This window comes from Melospiza melodia, chromosome 18 (assembly GCF_035770615.1).
Source record: "Melospiza melodia melodia isolate bMelMel2 chromosome 18, bMelMel2.pri, whole genome shotgun sequence".
In the NCBI taxonomy this organism is placed as follows: domain Eukaryota; kingdom Metazoa; phylum Chordata; class Aves; order Passeriformes; family Passerellidae; genus Melospiza; species Melospiza melodia.
The window spans coordinates 8,110,208-8,134,619 of record NC_086211.1 but is presented as its reverse complement, the minus strand read 5'-3'; the positions used below and the strand labels follow the sequence as shown (position 1 = coordinate 8,134,619).

The following is a 24,412-nucleotide window of genomic DNA, read 5'->3' as shown; positions in this document are numbered from 1 at the left end:
GCCCCGTGTCCTGCTCTGAGCTCCCTGTGTCCCACTGAACACCCTCGGCTCCCTCCGCTGCTCCAGCCCCTTCCCCAGCTCCGTGCCCTGCTCTGAACTGTGTCCCCAGTGAACAACACCCTCAGCTCCCTCAGCTGCTGCTCCAGCCCTTTCCCCAGCCCCTTCCCCAGCTCTGAGCTCGCTCCAGCCCCTCAGTGTCCGCTCTGAACCGAGGGACCCTGACCTGGTCACACCACCTGAGGTGCGGCCTCAACAGTGCCCAGCACTGGGCCAATTCTCTTAGTAACATCAAAGCGCCCAGCAAGGTGTTTTATTTCCTTCAGAACTTGTGGCAGCATGGAAATAAATACAGGAGAAAGGCGCTGGGATATAAATATTGTTTCTGACTCAGCTCTCTAAATGCTTCAGGCACGTGAGTTAATGAGCATAATCACCGTGCCCAGGATGCAATGCAAGGCTGTAATGAGAGCAAAGAAAACATCTCGGCCACCAAAACTGCTCTGGCACCAGCTTGAGGGAGCCAAAAAAGAGAAGGACTAAGGAAGATAGTGTAAAAGCGAACTCATGTCTGTCCTGAATGGTTTGGTCTTTCACAGGGGGCTTCTCACTCATTCTAGAACATATATGTAAAGAACAGATGCCATACTGAATAACTTTCAAATTCGTTCACATGCCACTAAAAGCTAACAGTATTTTCATGTAACATTTTACACTTATAAATTGTGGAGTTCACTCTCAAAATCTGTCATTTTACCACAGCAAACTCACACAAAAGGTGATTTCATAAGTAAATGATGATGGCAGCAATAATTTTATTAGTCTTTTAAAAGAGCATGGAGCCATACAGAGGCATGACCTCATAGCAACCTTCCAGTGTCTGAAGGGGCCTACAAGGAGAGGGATGCTTCATCAGAAACTGTAGTGACAGAGCAAGGAGTAAAGGGTACAAACTGAAAGAGGAGAAATTTGGGTTAGATCTTAGGGGGAATTCTTTACTGAGGGTGGTGAGAACAGGTTTGCCCAGGGAGATTCAGTGCTGGGAGATGTCCCTGCCCATGGCAAGGGTGTTGGGACCAGATGGTGTTTAAGGTCCATTCCAACCCCTCACCATTGTGTGATTCTATGATGCATTACAATTTCTGCAGGTATTTGCAGTGCCCTGCAACAACGCTGCTCTGGCTATGAGATACCATCAGCCAGCTCCTGGTTTCATTCATTTATGTGATTCTCACCACAGAAAACCCAAGTACTTACCAATGGAAAAGCAGGCACTGCCATCATCTCCAGCCAGTCTTTCACCCCAGCCAGGTGGGATTGCAGCTTTTCTCCATCCAGGGGGCCCGTGGAGGTGCCTTTCCCTCCTATTAGGTGTTGCTCCGTGCCTCAGAGGGGAAGAGGGACAGGTCTGGGTGCCCTCAGGCCCAGCAATGCCAGAGAGGCCATGGCACACAGCACAGGGCACCTGCCCACCCCTCCCTCGCTGAGCAGCCAGGCCTGGAGAGGCACCAGGTCACATTAAAAAATGTGTGCATAATGTAGAAGTATTCATAAATCCCATTGTTAAATCTCAGCCATGGTGCAGGATCAGCAGCAGCTCAGCACCTCCCACCTGAGCTACACCCAGCTGTTTTGCTTGCCTGGATGCATGGCACAGACCATGCTGCAATGGGATCCATTCTTCCTGCACCAAGATTCTCTCTTAGCAGAGGCACAGAACATTAAATCCCCAAGCTGGCTTCAAAGCACCTTTAAAAGGGGCAGTGCAATTGCTCTGTGCACTTAGAACAGGCACACAAAGTTTACATGTCAAGCCTCCACCCTTTCAGCATACCTAATATACATTTATTATGCTATTAATAAAAAATTAGCCTGATGAATGGCAGAATTGCTCTAATCAGGTATGTATTTATGTACACAGCAGCAGTTTGTAGGTAATATCTGTAATTTCTGTGAAATCCTTTAGCTAAAATGTTAACAGTGTGCTCGCAACTTCACTAAAGAAAAAATGCATTTTATAATTTGGGACCACATTAACAAACACACAGATGGCAGGTCCTCTGAACTATTTTTCCTAGTCAAATTCTTTAACGTATAAAGCGTGTCTGCTAATTTTAAGAAAAGCTTGACAAAAAAGAAAAAAGGAAAAAAAGAAAGCAAAGAAACCTTTGAAGTACTTGAGTGCACTAAAACAGAATGGCTAATGTACCAGGCACAGAACAACGATGAATAATTGAAGTAAATTAACCTTAAAGACTACAGCACTTAGAAAAACAGAGCTTCAGCTTGAGGGACTTGAGTATTTTACAGACATTTGAAAAATTAGACAAAACATTATTCTATTTAAATAGGATAATCCTTGAGGGCAAAACCAGTTGTTGCAAAGCAAAACCAGACCATGAAGTCCCTAAAAAGTACAAAACTAATTTCTGTTAACTGTATAGATCTGTTGCCTTTTCCATTTGTTGTATTGACTGTGCCATTGTCCTACCAAAATAACCTAGGACACCACTAATAATTCCAGTTTAACACACCCCAGCAACCCATTTGGCAGAGCCATGCTCACATCATGGCTTTCCAAAAGGGGAGAAGGAAGAGAGGCAAACAACCAACTCCATTTTCAAATTTTCATCTCAACCATGAGCCTATAGAATTGTGAGTGGGTAACAAAACTGCTGAACATATGTGGAATTTGGCTTTGAGAAATCACTTTATAGCATGGTCCCTTGGTTAATATTTACTGCAGGTAAGCTGCAGGTACAAAATTGCCCTTAGTTGAATTGTTTCACTTCTATAGCTTCATCTGGTTTGTATTTAGAGAGGTGATTCTAGAATTGCATTATTCTAGGTGTGGCTCACTGCACAGAAAATAAACACCAGTTCTACTGAAAATAAAGGAAAGACCCTTATGTCTTTGTAAGAAGCATTTTTTAAGAGAATGTAACTAATGCAGTCTTATTTACTATGCAGGGTGTGTGAGCAGAACCTGAATTTTAGGTTTCATCAAGACTGTTCCAACCTCCCATACTGTCAACATTTCCAAGAAAAATGTGTCAGCACACATGTGAACAGTGCCAGTCCCACTAGCTCCAGCACATCTGAGCTGTCTCCCTTGCATTAGTTATGCAAATTTAAATCTCTAGAGAATCCTGTTCTAATTTGGGGTTTGGTTTGTTATTTGTTTGTATCAGGCACTTTTATTCCTCCCTGTAATTTTCACAACCCACACAGTGTTGCACAGAAAGAAATTAGAAACACGTATCCTTTTTTATTTTTTAAAACTTTATTAAATTACGCAGTAAGAACCCATCTCCACACAAGTGTTTCATTTCTGGATGGCAGAGGTATAATACATGAGCCACAGGTGAGTGCATTACCCCTCCCTTCCCCCCAGCTTCCAAGAAACAAAACAGCAGCTACAACACACTCCTGTCACTACACTTCTCCAACAGATTGTTCATAAGGTCATGTTGAACTGGAGAAAAATGGAAAGGACCAACAGTGCCAAGCGTCCTGTTGTGCACATGAATGTTCCTCACTGCAGCATTCCAGCAGCGTTCCCGCGGCGAGCGCGGCACAGGGTCAGGAAGCGGCGGCAGTGGAATGCGTTTGCACGGGGACTGGTAGATGCAAAGCCTGCGACTTCCCTAGAGGTAATCAGGCAATCAGAGTGCAAGGAAGGCCATATGACTGTTGAAAACTGTTACACTTCAAAGTGCATGTCCACAAAAAGTTGGCAACAGAGAAGAAAGTGAATTCTAAGACCTACTGCGGAGGCAGAGCAGTCAGCATAGTGCAAATACTGAAAGGAAGAGAAGTTTGCTGGCATTGTCCAAAAATCACCAGCCAAGCTTCCTACTCAGATGAACTGCTGCAAACCCTTTCAATTAAATTAATTTTATGCCAGTAGTGGGCTTGGCTCAAATCTTTTAATACTTGGATTTTGACTGAAAAATGCTGTATTGAAAGTGTGGTTTTACTCTGAAAAGTGACTAAAATGGCATTAAGGATCTTCCCACAATTTTCAGCAACCGTCCATAATGAATTCACCAAGTTTACAAAAGAGAAACTTTTTATACAGAGCTACAACGAATTTATCTGGGTTCAGAATGCCAGAGTGCATTTCTGCTTTAGCTATCAGCACCTTTACAATTCTGCAGTTGTAGCTGAATTCTGTTAGGTTTGTTTCTCTAAAAGGAAGTTGTCTTTTCCTAAATGTGTCCTGCTTAAAAAATAAAGCAAGAAGGCTTTCAGACAACCAGCAGACAAGCAGGACCTTGATCCAAGGAAGATGATGCCATTTTTAGAGAGACTTTTCTGACCATAATCACACTTTGAGAACTGATTAAAAAAAACCTTGGTGGAAGATTCCTTATGGATGCATTACTGAATAGCCATCAATAGAAGAAATATGGCAAAGGAAAACTACTTTGCAGAAATCTTTACAGATCTAGTCGAACAAAAATTTGAGAGTCCTTCATTTCTTGGATTATATGTATACCCCTGTGAAGTGAAGCACTAGAATTCACAAGTGTGAACTAAAAGGATTAGGAAAATGAAGTAAAAAGCATATCACTCTACCTCCACCAGAACATCACTTTATTGTTTATCTGTCATCAACAATGTAAAACTCTACTAGATACTCTATCCTGGTTTTTAAAAAGGTAAAGATTACATTGGATTAGCTACGTAGTACGAAAGAAACTACAGCAATCACAGTAGAATGAGATTGGAGGGACAATTTGAATTACAAAAAAGTGTACACTGCAAGCAGAGGGAAGTGCACATTAAATCAAATGCCTGTAGGAATCATTACTTTTAAATGCACAGTGACAATTTTGAGAAACTGTACATAATAGAATCACAAAAATGACTTTAAAATAACCAAAATTACATTTTGCATTTGACCATCCAACTCATAAGTAATCGTTGATGTTCTATATTTTCAGTGCTTTTGGAGAAATTGTTTACCAAACAGAATTTAAGTTGTTAATTTGACTAAACTGTGAAGTAGAAGGATTGAAATAAAAAGTATATTGGAAGTACGCCTAACCTACAAGAATAAGCCAAGAGGGGTGTATGCGAGGAGAGGCTGGGAGGGAGGAGTGAAAGGAAAGAGGAAAGGGAGAAGAGAACAAAGGCTTTTTCTTCTATCTCAGAAGTTCTTCCAATGCAGCGTGTATCTGATGTACAGCTCTTTGCTTTCAGTCCATTTCTGAAGTTTACGTTTTGTAGCCTTTTCCCGTACTAACTGGTCAACTCAACCAGCACTGCTGCCACAGAACAAGAGGAACGAGGATCTGAACGCCTCAAATCTGCCCTTGCTGTGATTTCTTCATGGCCCCATTTTTCTGTTTTTCTTTGAACAGGGTTCGGTGTTTCCTGAATTGTTCACAGGGTCAGGTGGAATTGAGTTCCAAATCACTCTGCCGTTTGTAGCATCCTGATTTCTTTCTGCAGCTGACCCCCAGACACGTTTGCAGTTCTTCCGTAGCAGAAAGACAAACCGTGTTGCTCAAGCGGTGAGCGTTCACCCTTGACCGTGGGGGTTGCAGACCATTGTGTTTAGCGTATCCCTGAGTGCAGCTATCCTGCAGGATTCACTTCCCAGTGCACCGAGATTTCCTAGGTTTCCTCAGATTAAGCCCCAGTATGCATCACCACCGACTGTGGTGCGGCTACGGATGCCTGAGGCCGAGTTGATTCTGGTGGATGTCTGACCTCGCTGAACCAGACCGAGCTGCTGTCTCCCTACTCATACCCAGGCAGTCCAACCTTCATACAGCTGAGCCAAGTTATCTAGATTAGTTGCTTCCTTAATCACAAAGTCAACCTATTAAAAAGGTCAAACAAGGAATTAAAAATAAGCTGGAATTTTAAAAGAGTTTAAGTGAATTCTTAGAATTTACTGTCGAACGCCACCTGTAAATATTTCACTGAAAAAAACCTGAAGTAACTGTAGACATAACTTTGTGCAGTCCACATAAGAAACAGGAAGCTATACTGCAAAAAAAAAAATCACATTATCATCTCATTCACAGCCCCTATCTTGGAAGTAGCCATACCATTCTCAAATAGCTGTGGACAACTGACTCTGTGTGTCCCCTGACTCCGTTGCCCAGAGACAGGAGTTGTGTGTTGTGTTAGTGAACACAGACAAGTTCTGTCCCTTGGGCAGCTGTACAGATCTCGTGTTCTCCCTGGCTACCAGCAGCTGTGGAATAAATGTTAGCTTAGTGACAGACAAAAGACAATTTTATCTGATTCATGGCTCCACATAAACCTCCCATAGAAAAAAAAAAAAGCATATGACAGTAAAAAAAAAAAGATGCAGCAATACAAGGCAGTAGCAGCAACATTGATTTGCACTGCAATAGCTCCCATCCCCAAAGGAATCCCCATTCACACCAGGATTTCAGCCCTGAAGGCACAATTCAGCACACACACCTGCTAATTAGCATGTATTTAAAGCAAGGACCACTACTGAAACTTTATTTTTAACTCACCTGTTCAGCCACAGACATTCTCCTGTTGGGATCCACATCTCGGCCCTCTAACTTGGCTTTGACCCGCTTCCACACGCTAACTGCGTAGGAATTCCTCTCCTGCACAGCTACAGGTACAAAACAAAGTTAATGCAACTTGACACTCCTGCACAGAAACTCACAGAGGTATTTTTTTGTTGCTGTCAGTGGTAGGGTTGTTGGTTTTTTCCTAGTTGTTTTTTTTTAAGGTTTGTATTTACCTTTTCCTGTTTTAGGGTCCCTGGCTGTCTTTTTGGGACTACAAGCAACACTTTTGCCAGTTCCTGGGACTGTGTTTGGAGGAGTATCTGCTGATGTTGCAAGATTTTTCTGAATTAGCTTTCTTGCATTCTGTGACATCACCTCTGGCTGAGTTTTCTGCCCTGTATTGCTACGTACAGCTGTAAAGAAAATTTAAAAGTGCTTAAAGTCTTCAAAATAATAGCATTTTATAGAAGCAAGAAAAAGCACAATTAAATGCATAGCAAGTAGACCTATCAGTTTTTCAGAAAAAATGCATTTTAAATTTGCATTTTAAATTCTGCACCAGTTTTCAATCTTTCAATTTTCTAATTTCTTTAGTTTCATAAACAAGTTCTATTCCACTGCTAAGAATTTATTTATATTAAGCAAATTGTCTGTATTTCAATGTTCAGTAAGAGCTATGATTCCCTCTCTAATATCAATTCCTGGTGGTTTCATGTTCATACTTGTGCAAGTATTACCTGCAGCAAAGGTTGGCTGATATGTAGCAGCTGAAGTTGGGCTGGAGCATTCATTTGCTGTATCCGTGACTAAGGGTGATGCAAACCCCACCAGATTATTGTAGACACTGGGAAACATAACACAGTTGGTAAATACTCATGCAACTACTTGACTTACTGAAAACCCAAAAATTCAATTAATTCAAATTTTGCAAGAAGATTTCTGAGTTCGAAGAAAATCATCAAGCATGTGCTCCATGATATGTTCCTGCTACATGAAAGCAGGTCTGCAAAATGCCTTTTGTCACCTGAGACAAGTTAACTCTTACCTTTGGCTCTGTGTTTTAAGTTCTTTCAAGGTGGGAGTTATCTCCTGCAGCATTTCAACATGTTCCTGACTGCGGACTTGACCCATAACCTGAACTAATGTAAACAGAACTGTCTGAATATTATCTTGCCATGATTTATATTCACCCAGGAACTGCCTAACACTGTTCTCATAGGGAACATCTTCACCATCTGCCAGAGCCGCTTCTTCATCCTGTAACCAAGATGTGCAAAAAGGTCAACTGCCATATTTTGGCTAAGAGAATAAAGTGAAGATTTCTAAGCCCTTTCAGTCCTTCAGTTTGTCATCTGATTACAAATAACTATAATGTTCAGTAGTTATGTATGAATAAATAAATTTTTAAATGATAACATTTTTTACAGATTTAGAACCAAAAGGATTTATAAACACAATGTTTCAACTGCCAAGAGAGAGAAAAGGTTCAGTTCAACCAAAGCCTGCTAAGGCTAATGCTAGAAAGTTTTATGAATTCTTGAACATGAACTTTATGTCTTGAACGCCATAGACACAAACATTTTACTGTTTCTAGATACTTTACAAAGCACAAACTACAACTGTTATTTTTCTTAAACTGTACTGACACAGGTTTGAGGAATAAATTTAAGGATGTTTCAGGCATACCTTTGCCATAGCTTTCAGTAGATGTTTGACATCTCCAAGCTGTCTGTTATGACCCGTGAGCACAGTTTTAATATTATCCACCAGATTCTGAATTGTTTCACAAACTGTTTCTATTTGCTGTTCTCTTTCTGTTTGTACTGTTCTCTGTGTAGATATCTCCTGGGTCAACTGCTTGTGAGCTGAGTGAAGCCATTCAGAGCTGCCAATAGGATGTTCAAGACCAGTGCCCTAAAAATAACAGAAACATTTATTTATCTGTACCCAGAGATAAAATGCACTTGCTGTGTAGACAGCACTGCCAAGTGTTTAACTGACAGCATGAACTCTGCAGCCACACTCCATCTGCAGGTACATAACCCAGAGAATGAAGGCAGAGCTGAGAGCTCCCTGCAGTGACTCTGAGGGGTTTCGGGCCCTGCCCTGTGCTCACCACCCTCTGCAGCAGGCGCAGCTCCAGCTCGGACACGGAGCTGTTGAACTGGGAGGCGAAGGAGCACATCTGCTGGCAGCGCTTGAGGAGGTCAAACAGGGCAGCATCCAGGTTCAGGGCTTCTGCTGTTCTGGTGCGCAGACTCTCAAAGTGGATGATATTACTGCAAAGGAAAGTGACCTGGAAAGCAAAGCCACAGTGAGAAAAATTATTTCACTTCAACTGCCTATTAGACAAACACTGTTTTTTTGATGTGCTTTGAAGTGAGGATTTTAAACAGACAGAAACTGCTCTGTTACAGTAGCAGTATCATCCCAGGGTCATCCAACCCTGCAGCAATTCTCACAAAGATTATTCCTGTTGCTTTCAAGTGGGATTCCCAGAAGTATTTGATTATCTATGCTTGCTCTTTAGATGCAGAGCAGAAAAACATCTTCTACATAAACCTCGAGTAGGAAATGAAGAGTGAATACACTCATGGAATCAAGAGTACTGTACTTATCCATAGTACCTGACTTGCTCTTTGACTTTCTTTCAGTACAAGGTTTCTTCTTTCAGCAATAGTGGCATCAAAATCTTGCAAGACTGGGGCCAGTGCAGGATTAGCACCTCCTGCCCATTTTAAACGCTGCTCAATACTTGCTTCAAGTGCTGCTAGTTTCTCCTGCATTGGGGAAGAAAAAAGCCCATATAGATAATTCACAGTGATATACAGCATTCTAAGCCTGGCTTTAAATAAATTATGCATACATAACACATGCAGACATTTTCTTATGCCATATATGTAAAATACTGTGGCATTCACAATTGACAAATGTTGGTTTATGCTGTTTAAAAGTTTATTTCCAGTACACATCACAACTGGATTTGATTATTACATAAAGTCTAGACAGGTAGACTTTAACTCACCAAAAAAAAAGCGAAAGTAATCAGATTTCTAGACTAAGAATTATATAACATCAAAGAGTCCCTCCATTATTTTGCAAATAATTCAAGAAATTATTATAAACAGGACCTTCACAACTAAAAAAGGAAATTAAAATTCAGGAAGCTAAGCAGTATTTAACAAACAATTAAACATTCTCTATTACTGGCACCAAAGGAATCTAAAATACTGAGCAAAGCCACAGCATACAAACCTTAACACACAGAAGAATAAATCTGCCCATTTCTACAAAGGGAACTTCTGACATTTAGCTATGAAAAATGACAGTAAGGATGATCTAAGGCACACAAACTTAAAGAAAAGGAGCATTAGTAGCCTTCAGAAAGAAAGGTACTTTGCAGAAAAATACAAATCTGTGAAAGACATTTACTGCTATTCCAAAGAACATTTTGGATGAGACAGCAAAATCAAACAATGTAACAGTATCCATCAGACAAACTGAGAGAGATCAACGACAACACCCCCATATTTGTGTAAGACAGCAAGCCATAATTTGAATGTGGCAGATGATTTTGCAGTTTGTGTTTGCCACATTTCAATGTGCTGCTGGACAACCCTCCCCAAACAGCCATACCTGGACCGTGGCAATGGAAGCTTCAATCTGACTGAGCGTGTGAAGTTTCTTTTTCATGTTGGCTAAAATTGCAGAACGAGGTGGAGTGACAGAAATAGCCTGGGGACGATTGATGAGCAGATCTTCATGCTGCCACTTTAAGAAAGCAACAGCAACACTTGATTATCAATATTGCTCAGCACAAAATACTTTACATCACAAACAGCAATTCCAGTGCTCTGGTACCCTTTATCAACAAGGGCACTTAAAAGGGCTGCACATCAGGCAGTACCAGAACATCTCAAAGTCCTAAATCATTCAAGAGTATTAAATTATACAAGTAGTTGTAAATTATGTTTTGCTGGCTTAGATGTTTATACCATTAATCAGATGTGATTTACACAGATCTTTTTAATCTAAAGGAAAAGCCATCAATATTCAGAAACAATTCACTTGTGATACCTTAAAACCAAGACAATTTTGCTTATTGGTCTATGAAATGGTTTAACATCTGACCAGGAGAAAGCCTTGTCCCTTATAAAATTAAGATCTCTGATAGTACAACACAACTGGATACCTGTGTAAAGGTACACAATAGCATTTGTCTAAAGCCTCAGAGGAGCATTTTTCAGGACTGATACTGCTGCTATTTGTATTTTTAATGAAGTAAAGAGTGGAGCAAGGGGACAGTCAATGCATTAAAACTTTGAAGGAAAGGTACAAAATGACATTCAGCACCTCATACCCTCTGTTCTAAGCCATCTCCTCCCTTAAAATCATAATCTGAGAAAAAGGGGGAGAACAGGACAGCATTGCTGCTGGTAAGAAAGCCAGAGAATGACCTATTTTCTAAAAAACAACTTAATAGCTATTGAAAAAAATTACATGTATTGATTAAAAAAAATGTATATGTTGCAGAATTTGCTTCTGTAAAGCAGCCAGTCTTCCAGAAAAGCCAGCAGTAACACTGTTCCTCATATATTATAACCAGAATACCTTATAAAGCCCACTAAAATACCTTAGAACTTATTCAAGAAAATAGCATGTTTGTTGTGCTCTGACACTGTAACTCAGGCTGACTTTGCCCAGCCCCAGCTGTGCTGGGCTCTCACCTGGAACATGGCAATGTGCAGCTGCACTCTCTGCAGGCTGGTCTTGCACGAGGAGATGCTGGTTTCCAGCCTGCGCACCAGGTCGTGCTTCTTCCAGGCCGTGTCGTAGGAGCTGGCCAGGACTGTGGCCCTGTTCATCACCAGCTGGGAGAACTTGCCAATCTGGATGTTGTGCTCCACGGCTTTCTTGCACAGGTCATCCACAGAAACTTTGCTTTCTGCTCCAAAGTCTTTAGCCTCTACCTGAGCAATGATATCGACACCCAGAGCGCTGATGAAACTGCACAAGGTCAGTCCCAAAGCTTGATTTGGAAGGCCAATTAAAAGCTGCCTCACAAAGTCTGCTGTAAAAGCCTTAATTGGCTTGGCCATTTGATCTTCACTAAAACAAGAGTTCCTGTAAAGGGCTTTCACATTGACAATTTGAACAGGTCCATTTACTGCATTCTGATCTTCAATTGAACTGATTCCTTTTAAAGGGAAAGAAATAGTACTTTTGTTATAAATGAAACATTTGATGCATCTAGAAGAATAATACCCAAATTACAAACACAGCAAAAGCACAGGAATTCATTTTCAGTTGCTGCTTCCTCACCCCATATTTAGGGTAAGTTACTACTTTATGTTCTTCTGAACAGGATGAGAAGTGGATAAAGGCACACTGAATATTTGATAATGACATTTATTTACCTGACAGTGTCTTAGAAAAGGTACCACAGAGCCTGAAAAATTCTTTAATTGTTTGCAGTCTCTTCAGAAAGAATATCTCCTCCAGCACCTGCCGATTGTTGTCATCATCAAAGAAGTTAACCTGGGTGCTGCGGGCTTCCCTGATTATGTCAATCTTACGCCAAGCAAGAGGTATCTCCATCTTGTTTAGCTGAGCAATGTAAAGGAAATTAATTAGTTTGGCTTTTTTGGAGGTTTCCTAATGCTGACTCAAACAGTACTCCAAAAAGAACAAATCCATACCTTTTCAATCAATAAACCAAAGGCAGTTTCCACTTGAGCAAACATTCCATCAAAAGCTACCAAAAGCATCTGACCAGCTGACATTTTGGGAGTTTCATCAACTGAACCATTTCTGGGCTGAATCAGTTCACCATACTGAGCATGAAGTACTCTTAATAGGAAAAAAAGAAAGAAAATTTACATGGTTTCGCTTAGTCCACAATAAACAGAATTTTCTTAAACTGACTGATTCCACAGATTCACTGTACCACTGATGGACCCACCACAACTGGCTCAAGGGGAACACCACTTGCAAATTCTGAATTGGTTTGTTGTGTACCAAGCACCTACCCAGAAATTTACTGTCCCACATTACAAGATGCACAAGTCTTTGTTTGCTCAGTGTTTTGTCTCATTTTGCTTCTTTAATCAAGTCACTGACTCATTAAGCAAAAGCTGCTCATCAAACACTCCTGATGAGGAGTGCCATGGTTACAAGCTCTCCCTTTCACAGGTTCCTCCCACAAACTAATGAACAAGTTCTTATTTTTAGTACCCTTTCACTTCAAATATAAAATCACAACTACATATTTGGAAGAAGTTGACTACCAAAAGTCAGTTTTAAGCAGATGTAAGTGTAAATTGCCACAGCTCCATATTTCTGTGTATGCACACAAACACAGAGAAGGAAACAAGTGCACACTTTATACTGTGCAATCGATGCATTCTTGGGCAAGAAAAGCCTGTATCTCAAAAAATAATTTTATACAAACTAATGTTCTTCAGTCTTCACTCTCTCATATCTGAACTGAAAAATAAGTGATTTACCTTGCAACATCAATGTAATGAGTGTGTGTCTCCTCCTCTATACCCATAGCAGCATTTCTTAGGTAGGCTTGAAGAGATTCAACCAACGTTTGCAAAGGGACTCCGTCAGTTGTTTGCTCTATGAGATTATCCAGCTCATGGAGCATACTTTCTAAAGTGTACTCTCCTTTCATTAAGCACCTCAGTGCTTCAGGGAAAATGATCTGCCTGAAGTTGGAGTTCAATTCCTGTTGGGAAGTAGGTATGAAAAAGTAAGAACTTTTCCCCCTCAAAAAAATATCACATGCAACATCTTTTGTCATTTTAGTACTACACTACCATGCAGCAGACATTATCTAAAATATAACATGATGGTGGTCAGCCAAGAGTCAAAAGTCTGCTCTTGGATCAACTTTGAAGAAATTAGGAATATATTAAATCCTGTACAAAGCAAAAGGTCTGATATCTGTAGCAACACAGCAACAACCATCTCCACAGCACCAGCAGCAATACCTGGCAGTTATCCTCAGCAGAGGCTGGGGGACACAGAGTTCATAATTTGTGAATTGGTTTCATCAATGTAGGCTTTTCTTTTCCATTACATAACTATGAGCAAATTAAATTATTTACTGAATTTATGATTTCTTAAACTGATTAGACTAGAAAGAAAAAATAGAGAAACTTGCCAGGGAGTGATAATTTTGCCACAGAAATCAATGCAAGGAAGAAAAACAGTACCTTAAGTGGCACAGAGCAATTCCCCCCAGGAAGAATGCAGCAGAGGGCTAAAGGCAGCTATGGAAAGAACCAATGTGCTCTGTCTCCAAGAGGAGATGAAACACACCAAAAGGACTGGTTATCTTGACTGCCAAGTGAGCAGGGAGCTCAGTGAGTACATCTTATCTGAGAGCTCACAGGGAGGACAACAATGTGTGGGTGAAAGATCCCCACTGCAATGCAGTAAAACTGCTGCCATGCACATTTCTGAAACAGTTCTGAAATGTTACATCTTCAAAGAGAGAAAAAAAAGTGATGAAAATCCAAATGCACTTATGCAGTTTAAGAGGAAAATATTTCTCAAATCAATACAATGGAACCAAAAGCCTCACAAATCTATTTAACCAGCCACAGTGTATAAAGAACATTAGTTTTCAGCAGATATTTCACTCAGACTGCCCTTCATAGGTTTTTTATGTTTTATTAATGTGGAAACATTTCGGAATCACAAAATTATAAATGCATTTTTCTCCTACCCAATATTGGAGACAGGGGCCTGTACAACAGCTTTTCTGAGATTATTTGAAACTATTTGATTGAGGTGAAAATAAGTAAAGTTTAGCAGGAGCAGAAAACAGAAAGAACACATTTTGAAGAGTTTGGAAGTTGATCTGGACTGCCAGCAACAGAACAGAAAAATGAAAAGGAGACATGAAGCTGGTGTGCCTATAAAGCTGATACCAACATCTTCCTCATGGTTACTTACTTGACAGCAGTTTTTTGTAATTTGTCATGTATAGATCTAAACAGTTTCTTATAACCAATAAAAATGTAAATAACAGAAACAAATGCCTGTTCAGCTCAATCAAATACAGCAATCAGGAGCAAGACTTGTGAAAAAAATGTCAGCAGCATCATAGACAAACATTTAGCCCACTAAGGAAGAATCTATTAAGAATGACTTCACTGAAGCCTTGAAGGATGGGGGAAAAAATAACAAAAGACTCACCTGAAGTGAGATATATACTCCATTGGCTAAGTGAACAGCTTCTGATGCTTCCATGGGGTTGGGAATGTCCAAGTCCTGGGGTACAAGATGGCACTGCTTCAGCAGCTGCACGAGGCATGTGACATTGCCACTCATGCTGCAAAGCTCCTCCAGGAACCAGGCTCCATCTCTGGATGTCAAATCAACCAGCTGCTCTCCAGCACTGGATGCTGCACCTTCCATCATCAGGTTTCGCCTGGATGAACAGAGACACTTAGACACGGTGCCTGCTGCTGCTCTCCTCACAGAATCCATCACTGACTGGTCCTGTGATGTGGCCTCTGTAAGAAACTGTCTCTTGGGCTGTTGTTGGAGTCCACTCTGGCTAGCTATGGACCCTGGCCCACACGGTCTTACGTGGACAAAGAGAAACGCTCTTCTCCATGTGGGGACAAGTGTCCTGTTTATTGGCCTGGGAAGGGACACTTCAGGCTCTGGTGACCTCCCAGGTGGAAAAGAGGGTGTGACCTTCTTGCAGGGGACCTTTATACCTGAGGCAATGGGGGCAGGGGAAGAGAACCATATCCAGTGGGATACCACTGAGGAGGGGCAAGGGGAAGGGTAACCAGAGCCCAAACCACCAGGGGGTAGGTATAGCAGAGGGAAAGACCATGTGATGGGAGAAGAGAAATAACAATCTATGTGACATAACACACTCAGTACAAATTTCCAATCACCCAGTGCAAAACAACAACTAAACAAACTTTTAGTGCAATACAACAGGCCTCCAGCAGGAACTCTCCCCAGGGCACTCACCTGGTGAGGGCGCACAGCGCGGAGATGATGACGCTGGCCAGGCTGAGCGAGCCCTCCTCGCCGTTCTCGTGCAGGAACACTTTGATGCAGCGCTCGATCTCCTTGAGCTGCTCCTCGCACACGGGCACGGTGACGGCCTCCTGCTTGAGGCGCTCCACCTGCCGGATCAGGCGGCTGTTGATGTCGGCCGCGTAGCGCTGCAGCGTCATCTCCGTGGCCGTGATGAACTGGCACACGCTGGGCGCGGGCTGGGGCGCGTACTGCATCTCGTACCTGTGCAACACACACACACTGACCACGCTGCCCTTCTCGGGGCTAACAGCCTGCTTTCTGCTCTGCACGTAGGAAAAACACTCCATGTTCTGCAGCCATGATATTTTCTGAAAAATCCCTTTGCCAGGATTTTTCTCCTGAGAAGCTGAGACGCCTCAGAGGGAAAGAACAAAATAATTATCTGCTGCTGTGGAATACAACAGCTGCATCTTAGATTGGTCTGATGTGGTTGTTTCTAACTGATGGCAAACCACAGTCCAGACTGTCTGGTGAGTCACAAGATTTTATTATCATTCCATTCCTTTCAAGCCTTCTGATGAAATCCTCTCCTATTCTGTTAGTATAGTTTTAATATAATATATATATCACAAAATAATAAATCAGCCTTCTGAAACACAGAGTCAAGATTCTCATCTCTTCTCTCATCCTGGAACCCCTGTGAACATCACATTTGAACCTAAATCACCTACTGTGTCCAGTTCTGGCCCCTCAGTTTGGAAAGGATGTTGAGATGCTTGAGCACATCCAGAGGAGGGCAACAAGGCTGGTGAGGGGCTTGGAACACAAGCCCTATGAGGAACGTTGAAGGAGCTGGGGTGGTTTAGCCTGGAGAAGAGGAGGCTCAGAGGTGACCTTATTGCTCTCTACACCTTCCTGAAGGGAGGCTGCACACAGGTGGGGTCAGTCTCTTCCACCAGGCAGCACTGACAGAACAAGAGGACACAGTATCCAGCTACATCAGGGAAGGGATAGGTTGGATATTAGGGAAAATTTTTTCACGGAAAGAATAATAAAGTATTGGAATGCTCTTGCCAGGGAGGTGGTAGAATCACCATCTCTGGATGTGTTTAAAGAAAGACTGGACATGGCACTTGGTGCTATAGGCTACTTGAGGTGTTGGGGCATAGGTTGGACTCTGATCTTAGAGGTCTCTTCCAACCTCATTATTCTGTGATTCTTAACTCTAAATACTGCAAGAGGTTGATAACTTCCCTAACAATGCTTTTGTAAGGTCCTAAAACGCACCATATTCCACACCTATTTGCAAGGACATAAGACAGCTGTCCTTGAAGCAAAGAATGAATAGAAGATAAAAAGAAAGGAAAAAGATTTTAGAGGAAATGCTCAAATATAATCTAGATCTCTTAAGCCAAGCCATAATAATGTTGAAACAACTTGATTCAAGATGAAAAAAAGAACCAGAAGCTGCTTGAAAATCTACTAGATTAAAAAAACCTTTCCATATTGATTTTTAAATATTACAAGTTTCTAAAACTCAAAATATCACTACTCTGAAGCCACATGAATGCTCCATTTGATCGTTACAGGACAACATTACTTGATTTTCTTGTTGAAGTACACAGATTAAATTCTGGAATGGTATTTTTAAAGCAGTTTTACATACTTACTCCAATTTTCTAGAATTACAATTTAATGCTGGTTTGCTTTACAATTAGATAGGTCCTTGCAAAAGTATTTATTTAAATGATAAAATTAGGGTAGTAGCTTGAAAATTATGTTCTTTGAACAAGCCATTATTCTGCCAACTTACTTCCTAAAGATATCCTGACATCTCTCTATTGTCATGTTACAGATGAGCTCTTCCATCCAGGTTTTCCACTGCTCTATTCGGTGCTTCTGGAACACAGCCTTTGGGTACTGCAGAGCCACTGTTGCATAGTTGTGCAGTTGTTCCAGGCAGCCACGTAACACAGATCTTCTCTGCTGCAGAAAAGCACCAACCTCTCCTTCCAGCTGCTCACACTGGCTGATTAGATGTGCCTGGCCTGCATTTTGCAGAAATGCTGTTGCTGGGACATAACTTGGAGGACCTTTTAAGAAAGAAGGTTATGAATAAAGATATATCTGAAAACACGTTTTATACCATACAAATACTGAGCATTAACACCTTTTCAATTTTTTTTTTTACTTGTGATAAAGGAAGCATAGAGAATTCATATTGAGATTTTTGAGCACAAGGTAAGAGAATCTAATGCCCAGGTAGGATAAGACAGACAAGTTCCTTCAGACAGCTTGGCACTGAGACCTTGAAGTGCTCTCAATCACCCTTTGAAGAAGCCCCTTTCTTTTAACTTATTACATACAGATCATTGCCTTTAAGTTAAAGGATACTCATAATGCCACCTGATATTAAACTCAAGTTATTTTCAAACCATTAAAACCACCCCCAGAAATACTATTTTGTACCTAGGTCCATTTGTGTGCTGATTTCTTGGAGCAGACTTGCAAGTTGTGTGGCCTCTAAATTACTGAAGGCAGTTTGGTAATGGGTTATCCACTGCTCAAACTCATTCAGCTTCACCTGGATGGCTTCCTGGACAGCTCTTTGTTGAGATTGCAACTGAGTGTGCTCAGAATACCTGAATTATTGAAGCCACAGAATCAAGTAAGTACTATGAGAAAGAAAATACTTAACACTATAGAATACAGAAGAATATTGAACAATGCAACTGTTAACTAGGAAATGAACATGTTCTCATCAATCACATTAAACTAACAGTGTTGCATTAGTAATTAATTCTGTTTTCCTACAAACTAATTCATGCCTGTGCCTATTCATGCAATTCTGAAGTACTTGATTCATTTCAAATAATCTTCAAAAAAATAATAAGAAACCTACAAGAAAATATTTTATGTTATTTATCAATCGCTCCCTTAAGTGAATTATATTGATGAGACACCACTTTCAGAATATTTTCTCTCTTGTCTTGAGGATCAAGTGGGGAACTTGGACTAGCACAAGTTATATTGATGGAGTATGGATGCAGGACATGAATAAGATTATTCAGTAGGAAAAGGTTTCAGTAGTTCTGTACCAGGAGAGACCTGCTTACTGCAATAGCTTTTACCCAGCTATTCACTCATGTACAGATTTCTAACATTTAACCCATAAGCACACTGCTAGAACACCATCTGTATTGAACTGTGAGATTTCTGGCAGAATTCCTGGCTCCTCCATACCTGTGCTGAAGCGTGTGGGAGGGATGATCCACTCCTTCTGCACCTTCCAGAAATTCTATCTCTTCCAGTAGTTTTCCTTGCAACTTTTCTACATCTGTTAACTGCTCCTGCAGGTTCAGGTACTCTTCTAAACTACTGTCCAGTTTTGGCAGCACAGCAAGCATTTCATCTCTGTTCTTAAACCAGTTAACCTGCAATCAAGACACAGATGTTACCAACTGCACTAAATCCAACTGGCAGCAGAAGGTAAGGATATGGCAGAACTTAACCCTTCAACAATGCCATTCATCTAGCACTGCTTCCAGTGCTACAACTGCCAAATCTTAACAGACATTCTTTATTTAAACTGCTCTCTAAACCTCTATTGTTATTCCCTAGCCCAGATTCAAGCAAAGCACTAAAACATATTTTAGAATTAAGCATGCAGAAACTGAAAATTAAATACTTGCAAGTTCAATGTAAACACCTCCCTTCACATAAACTGAATTTATCACAATAAAATTCATTAACCATTGCTGATATATGATCTCATCTTCCCCCATTCCCAAAATGCAAATAAACAAAATGAAAGTGCAGAGTCTACTTTGGATTAAAAATAGAAAATTCTTGCAGTAAACTCACCTTTATCTCTGCCACCCTCGAGGAAAAGAGACTCCGTGTAATATCCCTTTCCATTTCCCTTTTGCTCTGTTTGTTTTCAGCCTGCTGGCCACCACCACCATAGACAGCCCCAGCAAATCCTGCCTCTCCTCCAGCTGTCCAGTCCACCAGTGGATCATAAACAAAAGCCTCCAGCAGTGTAAGCAAAGTCTCTCTCCCCCGCCGCATTATATGAAGGACCTGCATCGTATTTTAAACAGACTCGTGATTCTGTGCTATCCTTGCAGAGCAGTGGAAACTCAGAGGCAAAATACTGTACTTGAGTAGGTACAGAAATCCATCATGGATAGTAGTAGCTAAGCCTAACTACTACAGAGACAGGAAGAACACCACAGGAGGTACAAATGCAGTTAAGCCTGTAGAAGATCTAGCCTTCCACACAAACTCTATGCACAAGCCACAGACGCTTAAGGAGGAAAAATCTCCCTTCTTCAGAGCATTTTTCTTTTTAAAAACATATCTGTCATGTTTTTACAGAATGAGTTCCAAAGGAAGAGGGCAAGCAAAACACCTCAAAAAAAATTCAGGAAAAACATAACATTTTAATCTATACCTAGGAGTCCCCCTTTCACCCTAAATTTTAGTTGTACCACTACTTGCATGGGCACTTATCAGACAATCTCATGTTTCTTAAATACCTACCACAGGATATAGCTAAAGTAAGGCCAATTAAAATCACAGCAGAAAGGTGAAGGCTCTATAAACCAGCAGCAAAATGTAGCTAACTTCTAAGCCAGTATTTGGCCAGTGATGGCCCTCAGTTTTTAGATCTCCAACCATACCTGCTCACAAGAAAGCCTGAACACCCCCTCCACTCCTGTCACTCCCAGCGCTGTTTCAATGTTGTGCGTCATCCGGAACGGAACCTTCTCTGGCACCCTAAGGCTCTTCCCTTCAAGATAAAAAATTAAGTTGTTTCTTTTAATTGCCAAGAAAGAAAACCTTTTATTTGAATAACATAGAGCATTTTTTAAATTACCTTTTTCAAAGCAAACATTATAATCTATGTGGACAACTTCTCCTGTAGTCATATCTATAAGAACATTATCCAGATGTCTGTCTCCAAGACCAATGATGTAGCCAACCATGGACATAACTGCAGTGGATCTTGCATACGACTTAAAAGAGAGTTTCAGGAAAAAATTATTTGTGGGAATCCTCTGCCAACACATTGGACTGACTACCATCTTAAAACATTATTTTAAGTGTAAGTGTAAAACAAATCAAGCCCAACTTATTCCAAGCAGTTTTCTATTTGTTGTTTGATGGTATCTTACAAGAGTTCTCATTTTTTTTGGCTGGTAACTCTAGTATAATAACATAGACTTATCTGGTCTATACCCATGTTTAAATGGCACAACTGCCAACATTTCCTCAAACTCACAGCATCACCAGCTCTCCAAACTCACAAGTACCACACCTCAGGCAGTTGGTGCCCCTCATCCCATTAAAACCACAGCCTCTCCTATGTAAAATACAGCTGTTGTAACTCACCTGTGTAACTCTCCACCACTCATCTGGTGTGGTACAGGATGACCAGAGCTCCTTGGCAAGGAGATTCGGGGGAGTTGCTTCCATCAGCTCCTCCAGAACAGCCCTCATGACATTCAAGGGCCAGTCACGACGTGACACGTCGAGACTAAGCCCAACTGCCTTTAGAGCAGGTCCAATTTTACTGTAGTAAAGTTCACTGGGTCTAGGAACTATTCCAGGGTTCTGAGGGGTCTGGTAAGAGTCCTGGGCCTAGAAGAGATAAAAATGGTAGTTGATGTATTAGTACAGAAATATAACCCAAATTCAGTTTTGGTGAGAATTAAATATGAAATCAATGCTTTGACTGAGCATGACTTCTTCAGCTCAAAGACTGCTTTCAAAATTCAGTAGTTAAGGTCTAAATAGATTGAAAACACATTGTTTTGGCCTAATTCTACTCTCAAAATAAATAGATCTCATAAATATAACTGCAAAGACTGCATTTAGAATGAAATGAGTAAACAAGATATAGAACTAAAATTATTTCAACCAAGGTTAATTCTATTTGTAAAAAACAGTTCTCTTGAATTATCATGCCAGAAGAGCATTTTTATGTTACATACTGTGATTATATTTAAATAATAGACATGCAATTTTATTGACTTCAGGTGAAGTCCCAAGATACACGAACACACAGAACCCTCCTGCATTATTATGAACAAAACAATCCTTGTGAGACCACATGACTTAGAATCACAAAGCAAATCAAAACAAGCATTTCTCCTCTGCCTTGCTCCACTTAGCACAGAACAGAGGTGTTACCTTTTGTGCCTGCAGAGCAGCTTCCCGCTGCTGCCAGCGCTTGTACAGCCCAAACAGAGGCGTGGCTCCATCCACCCACTGGATGAGGCCTGACCTTGTCCCCAGGGGTGTCACCGAGTAGTGCCGCGCGTGGAACCGCGGCGTCTCTTGCCGGTTGATCGTGGCAAACATGGTGTTCACAATGGATAAGAACTGCATGATCCTCTCATCTAGGTGCAAGTCTTCCAAACCTGCAAGAAATTTGTTTAAAATTAAGCTTCTAGATAAAAGAATTCTCCTAAAGCCCAAAATTTCGTGGTTTTTTTTAAACCTACTACATTTCAGACTGTGAATATCTTCATAATATGTAGATTAAGGATGAGTTGTTTGGCCTAAAGCAAAGTGTTTACATGGCATTTACCTACCAGTTTATGCCAGCTTGCTGTGTGAGCAGCACACACAATCATTACAACATAACAAACAGGCCTTTCCCTTGCGGGCAAAACAAGTCTCTAAAGTTGTCTTTTAGGGGCTACATTAAGCTTCTGGAAAATTGCATCCAGCTAATCCTATCAACATCCAAGCAGAGCATTGCTTCTGATGAAAGCCTTGTAAAGAAGAGATTTGACTTACAGTTTCACATGGCAAAATTCCTTGAAAAATATCTGGAGAAGTGGGAGGTAGGGAAGAGAGAGCAAATGCTTCAAACTCGTCTTTCTCTTTATCATTCAGGCAAATAAAACTAGAGTTGCACCACACAATCTTCCTAGCTTTAATACAGTCTAATTTATAACAACAGACAGTAGCTGGTATGAGAAAAGTTCTATTACTTACCTTTGAACAGGTAGGGATAGTTCTTCCCATCTGAACCCAGGAAGAGCAACTTTTTAGGTTTGGTTTTGGTGGGCAGGATGGTGATGGTGCTGCCCACACTGTGGATGGTGACTGTGTCCCTGGTGGACACCTCTCCAGGAAGTGCTATCTCAGTGTTCATCATGGCAGCCAGCCAAGGACTGATTTCTTCAAGCCTTAAGAGATAGCTGGCCCGTTTCTGTGCTCTTTGCTGCAAGCTCAGCATTACCTATTCCAAAGAAAGTTTTTTCCTTTTAGGCTGACATTCACCTTAACAGTTAGAAGTAAGAACAAAAACACCATCAAACCAGACTTAATGATGGTCATCTTCTAGAAAACAAAGGTTTTTCCTAAACTCCTTGGCACCCTTGCCATGCTGCTAATCCACAGTTTAGGATGAAGATTACAAAAACCAAACAACATCCTCTATGCAGCAAATATACCCTGTGCAGTGACAAGAGTAAAATCACAACAAATCGTGCTCCTCAAGAGGTTTGCTCCTGTATTTATAAATATCTGAGCTGTAGTTAAATGCAGCAGCATTCAGCAACCTCCTGTTTATATAGCTGAATGCTTGTCTGTTCTGCAAAGCAGAAGAGGAAAAACAAGCAAAAAAGGTCTATTTGCCTGTAAAACCTCTGTTCTGGTTTTAAAAACACCAGGCTGGCTCTGGAGAGACAAGTGAATATTTAGTTTCTCTTCAGATCCATAAACTAAGAGAAGATGACATCATTGACAAAGGACCTCTGGGAAGGGTTGATCATTTGAAGGTTGCTGCACAGCCCAAGGACTATGCTTAGCTAAACAGAATTAACTATTTAAAACTTAAATTAACTAAACACAAATACCAGAGTTTCAGAAAGACAGTATTTAAAAGAAAGCCCTCTGCTCCCAAAGCTGACAGCATCCCACATTGTACTCTTCCTCTTGCATGTGATACCTCTTTAAATGGGAGCCAGCTGCTTCCAGGTTTAGCAGGATTCAAAGGATTCTTCAGCTTCTCTAGTGCATTTTCAATTGCATCTCCATAGTTATCCTGAAACCATTTCTCATGAGGAGTTTCTGCAGGAGCTGCAGTGATGCTCCTCACGTGCTCCAGGGCAAACACAATGGGCTTCATCAGAGCTGTGTGCTTCTCACGCATGATTGCTATTTTCTCCTCCCTGTTACAAAAAACCACAAAAAACTCTTCTTGATGCCATAAAACCAAGTTCTCATAAGGACAGCATTAAACAATAACAGACATTGAAGAACTCACAAAAATTATTACTTCTCTAAAATGAGGTCTTCAGTTATGATCATATTAAAATGAAGAGTATTTCATTCCATATTGAGTAAGTGTTCCTCTGAACCACACATGTTTCAATAAAAACATTAAAAATGCATTGTTCATTACCAGAAACCCTGATTAGAAGCTCTGAGAAGAAATCACTTTAAGCAAATGATTTCCTTTATTAAAGGACCTTTTCACTACTACCTGTTGAGGATGCACCACACTATAAAGAAGAAGAGACATTCAGATCATTCTGTTCCCCCATTCCATGTCAGTCCTGACTACAGAATACAAGAGGCATTCTTAAGCTTAGCCAGGTGCCCAGTGAATGGATCTGCTCTTCCACTACTCTGCTCACAGGATAACCCAGGTGAAGGAAAAAGACAGACTTGCTCAACACTGAAAACTAAAATCAGATTAAGATATTCTTGTTTGCTCCAAATATCTGCATTTACAGTGATGTCTAAATAGATTAAGCATGTTGAATGTGTATGCTCATTTCATCTGACTTGGAAATGGAGAACTATAGGATCTCATCATCCACAGTACAATATACATTGGGTTCTAACATGTTATTGCTAAA

At 40.9% G+C, this 24,412-nt stretch overlaps 1 protein-coding gene across 1 annotated transcript in view; it reads right to left on the bottom strand.

Moving 5' to 3' along the window:
• Positions 1-4,579: 4,579 nt before the first annotated feature.
• The window catches only part of SMG1 (SMG1 nonsense mediated mRNA decay associated PI3K related kinase), a 59,493-nt gene continuing 39,660 nt past the window's right edge, over positions 4,580-24,412 (bottom strand). The window contains exons 39-63 of the mRNA XM_063171935.1: positions 23,497-23,719; positions 22,539-22,785; positions 21,726-21,955; positions 20,925-21,173; positions 20,410-20,548; positions 20,213-20,322; positions 19,392-19,610; positions 18,771-18,961; positions 17,997-18,169; positions 17,341-17,620; positions 15,516-15,788; positions 14,721-14,955; positions 13,016-13,242; positions 12,209-12,359; positions 11,927-12,116; positions 11,237-11,706; positions 10,146-10,280; positions 9,137-9,289; positions 8,626-8,805; positions 8,196-8,423; positions 7,555-7,766; positions 7,247-7,353; positions 6,743-6,922; positions 6,504-6,610; positions 4,580-5,830 (exon numbers count right to left, since the gene is read on the bottom strand). Of these exons, the coding sequence (XP_063028005.1) occupies positions 5,753-5,830; positions 6,504-6,610; positions 6,743-6,922; positions 7,247-7,353; positions 7,555-7,766; positions 8,196-8,423; positions 8,626-8,805; positions 9,137-9,289; positions 10,146-10,280; positions 11,237-11,706; positions 11,927-12,116; positions 12,209-12,359; positions 13,016-13,242; positions 14,721-14,955; positions 15,516-15,788; positions 17,341-17,620; positions 17,997-18,169; positions 18,771-18,961; positions 19,392-19,610; positions 20,213-20,322; positions 20,410-20,548; positions 20,925-21,173; positions 21,726-21,955; positions 22,539-22,785; positions 23,497-23,719 (4,987 nt within the window). The 3' untranslated portion in view covers positions 4,580-5,752. The remainder of the gene's footprint in view (positions 5,831-6,503; positions 6,611-6,742; positions 6,923-7,246; positions 7,354-7,554; positions 7,767-8,195; positions 8,424-8,625; positions 8,806-9,136; positions 9,290-10,145; positions 10,281-11,236; positions 11,707-11,926; positions 12,117-12,208; positions 12,360-13,015; positions 13,243-14,720; positions 14,956-15,515; positions 15,789-17,340; positions 17,621-17,996; positions 18,170-18,770; positions 18,962-19,391; positions 19,611-20,212; positions 20,323-20,409; positions 20,549-20,924; positions 21,174-21,725; positions 21,956-22,538; positions 22,786-23,496; positions 23,720-24,412) is intronic.